This window comes from Oncorhynchus mykiss, chromosome 25, assembly GCF_013265735.2.
Source record: "Oncorhynchus mykiss isolate Arlee chromosome 25, USDA_OmykA_1.1, whole genome shotgun sequence".
NCBI lineage: Eukaryota > Metazoa > Chordata > Actinopteri > Salmoniformes > Salmonidae > Oncorhynchus > Oncorhynchus mykiss.
In genome coordinates this window covers 20156101-20172822 of record NC_048589.1, presented here as the reverse complement: position 1 = coordinate 20172822, position 16722 = coordinate 20156101, and the positions used below count along the sequence as shown (strand labels likewise).

At 44.3% G+C, this 16722-nt stretch overlaps 1 protein-coding gene across 2 annotated transcripts in view; it reads left to right on the top strand.

Moving 5' to 3' along the window:
• Positions 1-7655, top strand: part of LOC110505544 (intraflagellar transport protein 43 homolog A) — a 33311-nt gene extending 25656 nt beyond the window's left edge. Inside the window, exons 6-9 of one of the 2 annotated variants that reach the window (XM_021584838.2) lie at positions 4519-4591; positions 5573-5648; positions 5841-5903; positions 6517-7655. In XM_021584838.2, coding sequence (XP_021440513.1) covers positions 4519-4591; positions 5573-5648; positions 5841-5903; positions 6517-6609 — 305 coding nt within the window. In that variant the 3' untranslated portion in view covers positions 6610-7655. Of the gene's footprint in view, positions 1-4518; positions 4592-5572; positions 5649-5840; positions 5908-6516 lie in introns of both variants that reach the window. The other variant, XM_021584837.2, reaches the window with a different exon arrangement.
• Positions 7656-16722: the final 9067 nt, after the last annotated feature.

Sequence of the window (16722 nt, the reverse complement as noted above, 5' to 3'; positions counted from 1 at the left end):
ATTGTGGACCTCCACAAGTCTGGTTCATCCTTGAGAGCAATTTCCAAATGCCTGAAGATACCATGTTCAACTGTACAAACAATAGTATGCAAGTATAAACACCATGGGACCAGGCAGCTGTCATACCGCTCAGGAAGGAGACGCGTTTTGTCTCCTAGAGATGAACGTACTTTGGTGCGAAAAGTGCAAATCAATCCCAGAACAACAGCAAAGGACCTTGTGAAGATGCTGGAGGAAACGGGTACAAAAGTATCTTTATCCACAGTAAAATAAGTCTTATATCGACGTAACCTGAAAGGCCTCTAAGCAAGGAAGAAGCCACTGCTGCAAAACCGCCATAAAAAAAAGCCAGACTACGGTTTGCAACTGCACATGGGGACAAATATTATACTTTTTGGAGAAATGTCCTCTGGTCTGATGAAACAAAAATAGAACTGTTTGGCTATAATGACCATCGTTATGTTTGGAGGGAAAAGGGGGAGGCTTGCAAGCCGAAGAACACCATCCCAATCGTGAAGCATGGGGGTGGCAGCATCATGTTGTGGGGGTGCTTTGCTGCAAGAGGGACTGGTGCACATGGCATCATGAGGAGGAAAATTATGTGGCTATATTGAAGCAACATCTCAAGACATCAGTCAGAAAGTTAAAGCTTGGTCGCAAATGGGTCTTCCGAATGGACAATGACCCCAAGCATAATTCCAAAGTTGTGGCAAAATGGCTTAAGGACAACAAAGTCAAGGTATTGGAGTTGCCATCACAAAGCCCTGACCTCAATCCCATAGAAAATGTGTGGGCATAACTGAGAAAGCGTGTGCGAGCAAAGAGACCTACAAACCTGACTCCGTTACACCAGCTCTGTCGGGAGAAATGGGACAAAATTCATCCAACTTATTGTGGGAAGCTTGTGGAAGGCTACCCGAAAACTTTGACCCAAGTTAAACAATTTAAAAGCAATGCTACCAAATATTAATTGAGTGTATGTAAACGTCTGACCCACTGGGAATGTGATGAAAGAAATTAAAGCTGAAATAAATTATTCTCACTACTATTATTCTGACATTTCACATTCTTAAAAATAAAAGTGGTGATCCTAACTGACCGAAGACATGGAATTCTTACCATGATTAAATGTCAGGAATTGTGAAAAACTGAGTTTAAATATATTTGGCTAAGGTGTATGCAAACTTCCGACTTCAACTGTATACTGTGCAGTTGTTGGCTGCTTTTCCTTCACTTTGCAGTCCAACTCATCCCAAACCATCTCAATTGGGTTGATGTTGGGTGATTGTGGAGGCCAGGTCATCTGATGCAACACTCCATCACTCTCCTTCTTGATCAAATAGCCCTTACACAACCGGGAGGTGTGTTTTGGGTCCTTGTCCTATTGAAAAGCAAATAATAGTCCCACTAAGCGCAAACCAGATGGGATGGTGTATTGTTGCAGGATGTTGTGGTAGCCATGTTGGTTAAGTGTGCCTTGTATTCTACATAAATACCCAACAGTGTCACCAGCAATACACCATCACACCTCTTCCTCCATGCTTCATGGTGGGAACCACACATCCGTTCACCTACTCTGCGTCTCACAAAGACACGGCGGTTGGAACCCAAACTCTGAAATTTGGACTCATCAGACCAAAGGACAGATTTCCACCTGTCTAATGTCCATTGCTTGTGTCTCTTGGCGCAAGTAGGTCTTCTTCTTATTGGCGTCCTTTATTGGTGGTTTCTTTGCGGAAATTTGACCATGAAGGCCTGATTCACGCAATCTCCTCTTAACAGTTGATGTTGAGATGTCTGTTACTTGAACTCTGTGAATTTGAACTCTGTGGGCTACAATTTCTGAGGTGCAGTTAACTCTAATGAACTTATCCTCTGCAGTAGAGGTAACACTGGGTCTTAATTTCCAGTGGCAGTCCTCATGAGAGCCAGTTTGATGGTTTTTGCGACTGCGCTTGACTGACCTTCATGTCTTAAAGTAGTGATGGACTGTCATTTCTCTTTGCTTATTTGAGCTGTTCTTGCCGTAATATGGACTTGGTCTTTAACCAAGTAGGGCTATCTTCTTTATACCACCCCTACCATGTCACGACACAACTGATTGGCTCAAACTCATTAACTCCAATTCGACAAATTAACTTTTGACAAGGCACACGTGTTAATTGAAATGCATTCCAGGTTCCTACCTCATGAAGCTGGTTGAGAGAATGCCAAGAGTGTGCAAAGCTGTCATCAAGGCAAAGGGTGGCTACTTTGAATAATCTCAAATAGAAAATATATTTTGGTTTGTTTAACACTTTTTTTTGTTTGTTTACTAGATGATTCCATATGTGTTATTTCATTCATTTAGTTGTCGTCACTATTATTCCACAATATTGTAAAAGTAGAGAAAAGCCCTGGAATGAGTAGGTGTGTCCAAACTTTTGACCGGTACTGTATAAGGGTCATGACTGTGTTATGACCATATTTTGACAGGTTATGTCAGCTGTTATGACATTATAACGTGTTATGACACTGGGTGTCAAGTAAAGTGTTTCGAGAGTTTGCATATAGAGAACCTAACCCTTGCTGTTTCACGTTGAACTCTCATAGAATAGTGTTAATAGTGCATTATTGGCTGAGAGAGTGGGGGGGGAAACAACCCAGGAAGCTATTTGCAAAGAGCTGGACAGCGCGGCTTTTTGATGTCATTGCGCTAAGACCATTAAATTTGATTGGGGGTCCGGAGGGGATGGATTCTGCTGAACACTGTGCTTTGTAAATGAGAGGACAAAGTGTCACCGGGGCCTCATGAATATGAAATACCCGCGCTTGCGTTTATTTGGATATCAGAAACACAGATGAATCTTGTCAGCGGCTAAACGAGTGTGGCATTTTAAATTTTATTTAATTAAAAAAAGAGAACGGAATTAGTTATCAACTGATGATGATGTTTGTTATCTGTGTAAAGTTGCTGGGATTTGCTGGGGTTATTTTCTGTTTCCTTCAACGGAAGAATCCTTCATAACATTAATCGTTTTGCTCATTTAGCTCATTCTAGGAACATATAACTTCCTTAACTTTTTCTTTTGTCATTGCTGAAATATTTGCTTAACTGTTATATGAGAATGGTAGACTAACCCTCCAAGAAAGTATGTATTTTGAAGTATTTTGAAGGTATAGTGACAGATCTACAGATATTTCCTCCCATCAGATCGTGCCTCCCATCTCCTGGCCTCTATCTAGCTCCACTATTGACTTTCCCCTCAGGGTGCAGCGCTGTGTTCAGAGATTACTGACATTCCTGCTCCCTCTCTCCCTCCCTCCCGCTCCCCTGCTCTCTCCCAGCCTCTCCACTGACACCTAGCACACTGTCTGTCTGTAGGAAGTCAGAATGAAATGTAGCTGCACTTTTCAATTGCCTTCAACCAAAACCAGTATTAAAAAAAGAGACAAAACAACAGAAAATCAGACCTCTCCTCTGAGTGCACATGAGTTGTCTCTGTTTTTTTTGTTGCTCATTTAGAGTTGTTACATGGCGACAAGGATTAGATAGATTTCTGTGACTTTGATGTTTGCACAAGTATGAATTTATCGTTTTCAGTTGTGGAAGTAGGTACCTTCCCTCAAATATGATGTAATATTTATTATTTTGTAATGTTTGTTTCTAACATAGTATAATGCATGTATTAATTTCATATGAATTATACAGGTGCATTTAAGTGTCTTCAACATTTCAATATTCATCCTATTTCCTCACAGTCTGTCTGTCTGCCCCCCTCCCCCCCCTCCCCACACACACACACACACACACACACACACACACCTTCGCCCACTCTAACAAAAGTCCATCTGAAATGTGCTGTGAAAGTTTGCCCTGTCCTTCTTGGGAGCGGAGCCATCCTCTGTCCTGTTGCGTTTTGCCAATTAAAGCGAGTTCCCACTGTTTGAGCAGCGGGCTGGCGGCTCCTGGCACCGCAGCCCCTGCCAGGCCGCACCGTGACTTCCGACCCCACACAGATGGGCCCGCCAGCAAATACTCTTGCACATGGCTGGATGCCGCCCCGGTCCGAGTGGCAGAGTGGTCACGGAGGTCGGCCTGCCGGCCACCGCGGGTCCTGGGGGTGGGCGGCGCTGACAGGGCCCAAATGCTGGGGTAGCGGGGGGTGCTTTCCGGGGAGCCCCTGGCCAGCGCCCCTCTCGCAGCAGGAAGACCTGCTGCCTGGCCTCCTGAATATTCATGGCCGCCTGGCTATTGTGACAGGGCAGCTCTACGGAGGATGTAGGGAGAGAGAGGGAGGGGATGAATCAGGTGCCAATTTACTCTGAGACACTCACACGTACACACAAACTGTCATACTAAACACAAAGCAGACTGTATCTTTGAAATTAGTGTTTCTGTAATCCATGTCCAGTTTATGTGATTGACCACTATTGTTTCTCAGTTAACACGTTAGATGTACAGATTGAATGACTAAATAAGGGAGAAGGTGACATTGATGAGATATCGATATGTTCTGTATGTATATTGTGTTTTAGATATACCAGTGATTCCAGACCTTGATGAAGTACAAGAGGAAGACCTTACCATGCAAGTTGCTGCTCCTCCAAGGTACTGTAAACAACACCAGCCTCCCTTTTAGTTGACTCCAGTTACTCAAACTCCTAGATGGCATCCCATCACTCTGTTTTCAGAGTTGAAGTGTATCCAGTTGGTCAGTCTTGTGAATACAGACATGCCTCCTCACCCTCACTGGCTGCTTAACTGTTCACTTCTCTGAAGTGACCTGATAGGACCTGACAGCTGAGTTCAGATACCTCTGGAGGGTTACAGACCCAGCCCACCCTCAGAGCCATGTACAGTACCTGGCCTACATTTGAACATCAATGAGAGTTAAAGATACACTGGTCTTAGATGGTGTCTTGACTGTTACCTTGCCTCCTCTCATCATGGTAATGAAGGTGTCTTGGCATATTGGGCCGTTATGCAGAAATAACAGTTAAGGTGTGATTTATGCACGGCTGTTAGTGGGGCCCTTACAAGTGGGGCCCTTTGATTTACAGGGCAGTGAGAGATGCGCCGACATGTGTCCGCTATGTAGCACGACTATGACAGCGGCGGGGGTTATTAGGCTGGGGCCCGCTCTATGTACGAGATAATATCCACATTGAACTTATTGAGGGGGCAATGTAGCGTGTAATGTGCAGTAAGTAGGACTGGCATGCACTGCTAGGCCCTCGCCACTTTCAGAGCCCTCCTCTTAATTCCAACTACAGATAAGCAGCTGGGTTTCAAATTGAGGCGGTTACCACTTGGCGCCCATCTCCTGATCTCTCTGTCCTTTATGAACTCTCCGTGCCCTGTAAGCACTACCCTAAACTTCTGAGAATCTATCTGTCTCACAGAGTGATACTTGCAAGTTGTACTGTACTATGATGCAGTTTGTCGATTGGTCTGGTGATATCTTACTGATGCAGATAGTGGCTACTGTATTTGAATAGACAGCCTCTAATGAGGAAAAGCATGCCAACATTTAGTATAGCGCATCTACTATAGGATTTTTGTTTACTTAGTGTTTGTTCTTCTCCTCAGCATCCAGGTGAACCGGGTAATGACATACAGAGATCTGGACAATGACCTCATGAAGTACTCTGCCTTCCAGACCCTGGTAAGACATCTCATATGGGCCCCACACACACAGCCAGGTTTCAACTGCTAATTTATTTTTCTTTGTAATAGATTTCCCAGCCTGCCTTTTAAGGAGATCATTTTAGGATGCATCCAATATCAATCCCCTCTCTCTGAGGAGTATGTTTCTGCACACTCAGGGTGTTCTCATAAGGTCTATGCCTCTCCCTAGGATGGGGAGATTGACTTGAAGCTCCTCACCAAGGTTTTGGCTCCAGAGCAGGAGGTGCGGGAGGTGAGTGAGTATTTTTTTGTAAATATAGCTGCTGTGTTCCATGTGAGGGGGGTGTCCAGCTGTTTCTGAAGCACCAGGGGAGGTTGCCTTCCAGTCTCCTAGGTAATCAAGATTTATGATGTGTGCATTAACACGCTCTACTATCTTTCTCCCACCTTCCCTGGGATGTTCGCTCTGTCTTGCTCTGCTTCTCCTCCTCTATTATTTTCCTCGCTTTCTTCTTTCTCCCTCTTTTCCTTCATCTGCTTTTCCTCTCTTTTCCTCTCTTTTCCTCTCTTTTCCTCTCTCTTTTCCTCTCTCTTTTCCTCTCTCTCTTTTCCTCTCTCTCTTTTTCTCTCTCTTTTTCTCTCTCTCTTTCTCTCTTTCTCTCTCTCTCTTCTCTTTTTCTCTCTCTCTTTTTCTCTCTCTTTTTCTCTCTCTCTTTCTCTCTTTCTCTTTCTCTCTCTCTCTCTCTCTCTCTCTCTCTCTCTCTCTCTCTCTCTCTCTCTCTCCCTCTCCCTCTCCCTCTCCCTCTCCCTCTCCCTCTCTCTCTCTCTCTCTCTCTCCCTCTCCCTCTCCCTCTCCCTCTCTCTCTCTCTCTCTCTCTCTCTCTCTCTCTCTCTCTCTCTCTCAGGAGGACGTGGGTTGGGACTGGGATCGTCTGTTTACGGAGGTGTCCTCAGAGCTGCTGACGGAATGGGATCAAGGAGAGAAGGAGGAGTTATGATGTGTTATGTGTTATGATGACGAGCCTCCCCAGGATGGGATCGGGTGGACCAGGATGCCTCCTCTGGGACCTGGGTGGGTGCATGTCAAGGCTCTGTCCAAACATAGGGACCATCAAGTATATGTAGCTTGTTGTTCATATTCCAAATTTAGTGCACAATGTATTTATTTTTTCTAATAAGTTTAAACACGCCACATTTGTAGGTATATTTATTGTGAAATTAATTACTGTAATTTCTATAGTAGGTTGCAAATGAATTATCTTCTCTAAGACACAGAAGTTTAATGACACGTGCGGTATTTCACTGCAATGCTATCTGTTTGAATCTACCAAGACTGCTAGAAGACAAATCACTTTTGTTTAAAAATGCTGAATGCCTAAATGGTCTGATACAGATCAAAATGCCCTCATCTCCCACCTGCATTATCTACCCCCCTACAACCTCAGTCAGATACAAGTCCAAGGTTGACAATCACCTAAGCTGAAATCCACTTGATTGTGGTCAAATTAACATTCTTCATTAAAGCCCACAACTTTATTGTTATTGACTGTGCCATTGACTTTATCTTCCAGCTCTTCGACAAGAGCTGCCCCCTCTTTACTATTATCTCAAATGCATTGAACACACTTCCTATTGACAAATGGGGGATTAGCATACATTATATAAGGAAGACATCTTTCTCATTTGGAGATGGCTGGAGGTGTCCAGATGCATGCTCTCTCCAAACTTACATAACAACCATGCATCAAACCCAAACCACAGGACCTTAGGAGAGGCTGTAATACTATGTATGCCTATAGGCCTGAACATGAGTCCAATTCAACATAATACAGATTATTAGTAGCGAAGAAGCCCTCGGTGGAGTATGTCCTCTGCTCTTTACTTTTTTATATGTAAGGATGGAATCATTTATACCTAAGATCCTCTCACTGTCATAGTTTGCACACAAATGTTTAGTATGTATCAGTGTGTGTTTATGCCTTGTCTCCACTTAGATTAGTCTTTGGATCATGTGTGTGAATAAAGACGCAGGCCTCCAAAGCTACACTGAGACTATTGGGAAAACAGGTTTAACATTTACAGACTGTGATTAGGTTTATTTCTCCCTGAAGCAGAGAGAGGTCTCGTGACAGTTGGGGATACGCCAACGGCCTGGAGGACACAATCTACGCAGCTCACAGCTCAATTATCTCCAGTCACACATAGATAACCATTCAGCCAGTCATTTCGTAGGCCTCAAATCAGTCTTCATGGGTATTACAGATGGAGGGGATGTTCAGAATTACTGTAACGAGTGGTCAGCCTTTCTCCCTCTTCCATCTCTCTTTTTCCCTCACTCTCTCTCTCTCTCCATCACTTACACACACTTACAGTCTCTCCACAATTGGCTTATTTAGCCAGCCTTAATGAATTCTGCCCATATGCCCCGAGCAGCTGCCGCGTTGCCCCTTCCTCCCACCCCCGCGGAGCTGCGAAGTGCCCAGCCATGTAGAGACAACCTCTAGCTGTCTCTCTGGAGATGGCTGCGCCTGCCAGTCCTCTGCTGGCGCCGGGCCGCTGGCGTTTGAGGTGGACGGCTTACGGGCGGAGGACCCAGATTAGGGCCCAGTGATCACGGGTTGTGGCCTGTCTCAGACGATTGGCTGGAACACCAGTGGATCATAGTGGGGATTAGAGAGGGAGAGGAGACGCTGTTTGGCATGTGCCTGCATCCAGCTCCTCAAAGTGACCTCTCTCTGTCCCTCATACTCTCCTCTTTCTCGCTCTCGTGCTCCCCCTCCCTCTCTCTTTCTCCCCATCTCTCTTCCTCTCTCTTATATCCTGATGCAGCAAGGCTTAGAATGACCTCTCAGTAGCTGGGCGCACTGAATTGAATCACGTCAAACCAACTGTAACACATACGTTATTTCTACGAAGAGAGACGGCCCTTGCTCCTAGAGCTCCTCGCAGTGTAGATGTATTTAGCTCCAGAAGAACACCGTGTCACGCAGAGGTGAGCAGAGACTTCTTTGTGTGCCTCTGATAAAACGTAGGAAGCTATTTTAGGAGGATTAGGTCTCATTTGGGTTGAGGTCATCCTTGGGAATGGTGAGTGATTTTGTAGTGGGATCTTCTGACCTCATTAGTACAGAAAGAAAATACACCGTATTTAATGTGGAATATGATATCCTTATTCGGCTGATTGGAATAAATAACTGTTCGTTTGAACTCTTTGTCAGGGTCCCGCATAAAATGTAAATATACATCAGTTACGTAAAAGTTCAGTTCTCATCCCGCATTTATTTATTCTCATGTGAAGTATTATTATTGGTTCTTTTTTATGGATGTTTTCTCATATTTGTAGTCCAACTGTAGAACCTTGAGAGTCCAATCTGAGCCAGCGGACTAGGACCAGTTCTCAGGCCATCGAGTTTACTGGGTCCTTTATCTGAGTTTTTATTGAATCCCTTTGTGGAAATGACTTTTCATTTTGTGGCAAAGAAACAAACAGGGGAAGTAATACAATTTTAATACAACTGGGCCACGGCTTCTAAAAAATGTATTTTCCTGCTCGGGGTTGATGGGCTTGTCTTAATGTATTTTGATACAGGGCGCTAATTGGAAGAAGGAATAGAGGTACTATGCTTCCAACTCCCCCTAATATGCTGTGGTGTTGACAGAAGTTTATACATCTTATCTGGTCTCAATATCTGCCTTCCATATGGCCCAAAAGCAATATGTTGATGTGTAATTAAAGTGTTAAGAAAATGGGGAGATGTGAAGATAGCCGGGGCCTTCAGCCAGGGCCCGTCACACACAGAGTGACGGGTGAGGACAGACACGCCAAAGCTCACGGGATATTAAGACCTGACCTGCTCGTTCCACCAGGGGCCAGGCGCCTGGCCTGTCACAGGTCTTCAGTCAGTCACTGGCCTGATCAGGGCTTTACAAGCTGAGTCAGGTGCCATGAACCAAGCCTGGATGTCCAGCATCTCTGATGTTGGTTTGATTATTCCAGAGATGCAGTAAATAAATCATCAGACCCTGAGTCTGTTCATTATTAAGCTTTGGAGGCTTCTCTATGTAGGATGAAACATTAGCAGTGTTTTAACTCTAGGGCAAATGTCCACCACACTACATACGTTCTGTTTACATGGGCAAGCTGAATTTGTATTTTATATGGTTGAAATAAATGCAAATGCAACCATATTCAAATTGTTTCAGTGCACTTTGAAAATGACTTGGAAAAAAGAGAGCTGTTTAGCCCCTGTATTAACTTGCCACAAAGACTGGATGATATTTCAAGTTTGAAAGAGAAATCCCTGCCATAGACAGAGGCAGGCAGATCAATATCATTCTTTGATCAAAAGGGGATTTGCGTTTGAAAGTAATAGATTAAACAGATGTTTTATTTTCCATGAGATATGCTGCACCTTTATCCTGCGGAGCCACAGGGGCCTGTGGGGGAGGGGCTCTCCTGACCACATTAGAGACAAAGGCTTTATATTTAAGAGCCCAAAGTTGTGTGAGTTTGTGTTTTCAGTTTCGACAGTGATTTTTTTCCCCCCCTCTTTTGTTAATATTCTATCGCTCTTGGTCCTTTTTTGTTTACCCCAGGTGGGCTTGGACATGAAATGACTGGGACGGTGGCAGCTTGGAATGCCCCTGGGCATTTTACAGGTGTCATGTTGTCAAGGGCTTGGGCGTCGGGAGGGGGAATGAGAGGGGCGGGTGGTGTTTTATAGGAGTTTTTTTCAAGTACAAACCAAACGAGAATAAAGCCGCTGTTCTTTTTGTAACACAGAGATTGGCTGAATTAATTATGCTTATTTCCTCGTTCTTCTACAATTTTGGGGAATTGGTGTGGGTTGGAGGGGAGGTGTGAACATGAATTACATTCAGGGTCCACATTTGCCATGGATTTGATTATTTCCTCTCTTCTCCTCTCAGTCCAGGACATGAGGCCCTTCATTTTTCACATGAGTGGTTTTCTTATCATTGTGGGCCCTCTCCACTGGCCTACGAGTGACTTAAAGGCAATAAAACACAAAACATTCTGTAAAACACGGGCGACTCACGCTGTAGAGGCCCCGCAATTCCTCTCTGGGAAATTATGATAATAACTCAGTGGCGGTCAGAGAGGCTGGGGGGACCGGGGGGGCAGGGGACAGCGTTCACCGAGGCCTTGTAGACAGGGACAGGTCAAGGTGGGGGACTCAGCCGCGTGGTGCGACGGCACCCCCATGTAAACCCTCTCCATCACAGAGAACACTGGCCGCAGCAGTGTGTGACCTGCAGCAGAACCTGTTTGTCTTGTAGCTGCTGGCGATAGAGAAGGGGCTGATGGAAGGGAGAGTGGTAGTGTGGGCTGGGCCCCGTGGCGGTGGCGAGGTCAGAAGGAGAGCTTATCATCACCAGCAGTGGAAAACACTTGAGTCAACAGGCAGACAGTTTGCCCTCAAAGGGGCAAAAACATCTACTTTGGTTATTGTACTTTGATCTTGGTACTTCATATCATTTGCCATACCTCATGCTTCATGTGTTAAATCCAATTCAGTCCACAGCCAGAGTCAGTCAGTCATCTGTCAGTAACCTCTCATCTTTCATCGTTGGGGCGGCCATCTGACATATCTTGCAAATGCCAAAAGGGTGGTCAACTTTTTGCCAAGTGGACCTGTAACTTTTTTTTTTTTTGGCAAAAGTGATAATTATAAAATGATTTTTTTTGCAAAAACATTTGACCGTTGTGGGGGCCTCAGGGAAGAAATTTGCCAGGGTGTTAGAAATGCCAGAGCCAATTTCTGATCCCAGTTCGCCCCCGTTCATCGTGTTAGTGAATGATAAAGCCTAGTTTGTCAGAATATCTGGATCTAAAGAGATGTGAAATGTACTGTAGTGGACATGTCTTTGGTTAGTGAGGGGGAGGATGTGGTCCTGTTACCTCAGCACAGACGGTGTCTAAGTGAGGAAGAGCGAGGGCAGGAAGAGAGTGCAGAGTGTGGGCTCCACCACTGAGGTGCTGACAGGGGGGAGAGAGAGGGGCTGAGATCACACCTGCTGCAGCCCAGCATCTCCCCAGCAGGGCTCCACTGGAGGCCCAGGCTTCTTCTGGCATCTGTGACGGAGGTTAGTTAGGCCAGTCCTAGCCCAAATCTCCTTGCCTTCCTGTGGAAGAGAGGAGAGAGAGGAGAGCAGGAGGCTCCATCTGCTGAGCGCCTATGGTGGTCACAGCGGTCCGTCGGTGGGCGGGGGGCACCAAGCCTCAGTGGTTCTGCCGTGGGAGTCTCACAGTGGCAGACCACCCCACGCTGCACCCCACACCACGCCAGCTGGCCAGGATGGTTCATTTTACCTTAAAGGCAGAGACTAATGACCACCACACACAAATACACAGCCTCAGTCCACATACACTACTAGGTAAAGTGTGAGAGAGAGTTAAGGGGAAATTAGTTGGTTCAGAGTTAAGGGAGACACACATGCCAAAGGGTCAAGTGGTTAAAGTAAAGATTATGATGAGGATTGTGTTCTGCTGTGTGATATGGACACAGTAGAGAGCATGAGGCTTGTGACAGTAAAGGCCACTCACACAATCATCATGTTAAGGTATGCGAGGGACATCTGAACTTGCACAGCCCCCCAGCTACACCCTGTTGGGGACTACTGTACTGTCTGTCTCTCTGAGCAGGTACGTACATTCCAGAGTTTACTTCACACACCCCTCTGAGAGCCCACTAAGCATGCTCAAATCCTCCCTACTGGCAGAAGCCATTTGAGCCCAATAGCCAGGCTCAGAATCACAGTAGGAGACAGCTGACTCCACTCTGTAAGATGGGGTTCTGAGTCCACTACATCAGAGTCCGACGGGTTCCCTCTGTCTGTCACTTCATAGGCCTCCTGTCTCCTCCTCAAGCCCTTGGAGCTCAACCCAGTACACCCCACAGAGCCTGTGAAGCTCAGCGACGTGCAGAACACAACTATCTATGAACATGGCACATGATCACTGTGTGGAAACACTGAAAACCTTATTTTAATCCTCGGCACAGGAGGTATTTTTACTATGACGAAGCTACTTCGTCTCGGTCCACTTAATTAATTAGGCTGTTATACCTTTGTGCTGAGATCTGGGGCTAACATGTTGTATACAGATGTCTGCTGGGAGTCTCTGGAATGTTATATGAATGGACAGTGTCAAGGGGCCACACCCCCTCCCAACCAACCTGTCTCCTTGTTCCTGAACATTAACATTTATCCTATTTATATCAATTACAGATACTGGACGAAAGCAGTGGCTTTGAGTTTGGTGTCTCCACATTCCATGACAATACCAAGGAAACGTTGTCCTCTTTTATCCCATCCATCCCCTTCACTCTATATCTCGTTGTCTATGCCAGCCGCCAGTGCTGTCTTTCTACCAAGCTTACATCTCTCACGATCTTCTCTTTCGATCAAATGACAAATATGTTTAGCATCCAGCACTAGATCCTTACGTTTGCCTTACTATCTCGTTTGATGTCTACCCCCTAACGTCCGCAGTAACACATGCATTTATATATATATATAAATAAACAGAAATATCTAAAAGCAGGAAAGGCGTAATGTGACATTGAGTGTTATTCCCTTGTCCCACGCAAAAAGAGCAAGCAGGTCATGCAGTGAGGCAGAGCCATTGGCAGCCCAGCCCCCGCTGGTCCGCTGGAGTGACGTAGCTTCATCTACAAACTCGCAATAAATATCTGGCCGTCATTTATTTTAATTCACTCCTTCCTTGCTCAGACGGAATGGATTCTTAACCTTGTAGGACAAGGACACCCGCATGCTGGCTGCCTTCGCTGCTAAATGATTATTTATTCTTCTGGGGGAATAAAAAAGGATTCCAGCAGAGGAGCTCAAACTGTCAGCTCCACTGAAAAGCTTGCTTGAAAACGTTCACTGTACCCCTGGACAAGGTAAAGAGGGGGCACAGTGAGAGACATAGTGGGAGAGGTGGGGGAATGAGAGCGAGAGTGAGAGAAGCCCCCAGAGTGATTTATTTGCCAAATCAGGACACAATGAGTCGATTATGAGTCCTCTAATAAGAGAGAGTGTTTGGGGACCCACTAATTGGGCATGATTGAGTTGCAGTCTGGGAGCCAGGCGAAAAGGGAACCTGTTCGGCGGCTGTCATGCAATCATCAGCTAATCAGAGCTTTGAAATTAAAACGGTGTGTTTGGGGTAGAGGAGGGGATAATGGCAGGGTGAAGCAGTAGTTGTGGGTCTGACTGAGTGTTCAAGTGTGTGTGTGTGTGTGTGTCAGAGGAGGCTGGTGGGAGGAGCTATAGGAGGACAGGTTCATTGTAATGGCTGGATGGAATAAATGGAGTTAAATGTGTGGTTTCCATATGTTTGATACCATTCCATTGATTCCATTCCAGCCTTTGCAATGAGCCTGTCCTCCTATAGCTCCCCCCACCAGCCTCCTCTGGTGTGTGTGTGTGTTTTATTGTTTGTTTGTACAAGTGCATGTGTACATCTGCATGTGTGTATGTGTCGGTATCCTCTTTCCTGTGCATCTTGTGTGTGTGTTTGCGGTGGGTGGGGGAGATAGCGTGTAACCAGGGAGAAGAGACAGGCTCTGTGGTGTGGCCTCTTCGCTCTGGCTGGGGTCTGTGCTGCTCCTGATGAGAAGGGTAAAGGACCTATCAGGTAATTAGGCTATAGAACCATTATGGCCACTGCCCTCCCTGGAACATGTGTATAGTATATCTGTGTTTATGTTGTTGTCCTCTTTTGTAGTCTAACATCATTTTTATTTAAATATATAGAATATATAAATGTTTTGGAATAAAATTAACTAAACACAAGGATACCTGATATTAAACCTCTCACTGCTGACAATAGGCTTATACCTCATCTTATATTTTACAATATACACCTCCATGTTTGTGGGACAGGTAATAGTAATTTGTCAGTATATAAGCCCCATCAAATAATGTTTTACTCTTTTGGACAGGCAGAAATGTATGTTGTAGTCATGTCATTGTTACAAACAACAATGAGATTTATAGTGAAAGTCATACGGGGTATATAGGCTCGATTTATGTGTTTCCTAACCGAATGCTTTCAAAGCTGCTGTGTATGGAAATATAATAATGTGTGCAATTATGTTTGAATAAAATAATGTGCAATTTTCAGATTTTTTAAAGGCATTTTTGAATCGTCATTGTATTTGTATTGATCAGCAGGGGGCAGTGTTTCTCTGCAATTCCGAGAGGGTCGAAACACTCCAGTTTGGTTCACTTCATATAACGCAGTGGCATGTCAAAATCCGTAGCCTATTTGTGGCTTCAGTTTAATCGTTTTGTTGTAACAGTATATTGTGTTTTGACGTAAATTGGCTGATTAGGATTTAATACATTCTGATCACATAATTACAGGTTAGATTTGGGTTTTCTTTGTTAAATGACAGGTAATCCTGCAACTTTATTTCAAAATTGCAGCAGTCTCAATAAGCCTAACATTGCTCTTATGCTTCATTCATATTTAAATTATTAGGCCCTAATGTAATAGTCATATTATTGTAATTGTATATTTTGCATGGCCAAATGTATTCAAAAAGAATGGCGAAACAGTAGACATTTACTTATGTTCGGTAGCCTTTATTCAAAATTGAATATTTTGTCAGATTTCCACAGCTGGCCTAAATACAATTAGGTATATAATTTCAACAAATGGAACAATTGTGACCGTTTAGGCTCTACTGCTTTTGACAGTGTTTCATTTGAATGCAAGAAAGTCCATGCATTGATATTGCCTATATACAGCACGCGCTGTTTCGTAGTGACAGCCAGGTGGAATGTGTATGGCCACTGCTATGCGCTGTAAAACGGATCCGTTATAAAAACGGTTGCAAACTACAGGCCCATCGAGACTGAGGAACTTTTTTTAGAATAATCGTTTTATTTTCACCAAAACAACAATGTTATTCTTAGAATGACAGAAGTTTGAACAAATGTATACATGAAAACTTTATATAAAAATAAAATTATAGGCCTATGGGCTAAACAAATCAAATGCCTAGGCCAAACAAATAAAATCTATGTATGTATTTTTTCTTACATTATTTAATTCAAAACAGCGTTCTATTTCAGACGCTAAAACGTAGCACGGTGTCGAGCCAGTGCTTGTTGATGTGTTGCGGGGTCATTTTGATTACTTTGGCGTGCCTTCACATCAAAGTGCCTCTACTGTAGACTAGATCTAATGAATTTAATCCATTGAATTAAAAATCCTCCATAAATACCGACAACAATTCTCACACCTTTTCTGATCAAGGAAGAAGATTATTGGAGTTTAAGGTAGGCCTAGATATAAAAACAAAAACAACATTTTTATAATTGTAGAGGGCAATATTTTGCTCTGGCAGAACTGAGGTGTGTGTGTGGGAAATGACAGTGACAAAATATTTGAGATGACTATCCTTTGAAAAAACATGTTTCATTTCATTTGGTGTAGGCCTAGATTTGGAGAAGACAAAACATACATTTCTAACGGTTCAAACAGGTGCAGATACAGTCCAGAATGAAGGTTACCGACAGCAGGGTTTCCTAAACTCCCCTTTGATTATTTGAATCAGCTGTGTAGTGCAGGGCAAAAACCAAAACCTGTACCAATGGGGGACCCCTGGACTGGAAACCCTGGTCTAGTGGACACCTGGTGAGAATCTTTCTTTCAGATTGTTTGAGTGTGAAATCAGTATGTTGAATGTCTTTATTTGTTCAGTGTTTAGCCATCTGTTTGATTATTTCCAGACACTCTGCTATATCTCTCACATCTGCCCTACTTACCAAGAAACAGCCATACTGTGTGACCCATCCTCCCAGTGCCTTGTCTAATTGTAAATGTGCCTTACATCTTAAGAGTACCTCACTATAACATTTTGAAGTGAGTTTAGGCATAAATAGGATTAATTCCCAAAGAATGTCCTTTGCTCTTCCTCCCATAATTTCATTTGCCGGGTCCACAGGATGAATAGCCAAGCAGGCAGTGATGTGGAACCTGGAGGACGGGCCATACCGGGCAGCCCTGCGCCACAGCACTGCAGCCTTCAGGTTATGTTACATTGATAATGTCACAGCTTCAGGAGTGCCACCGC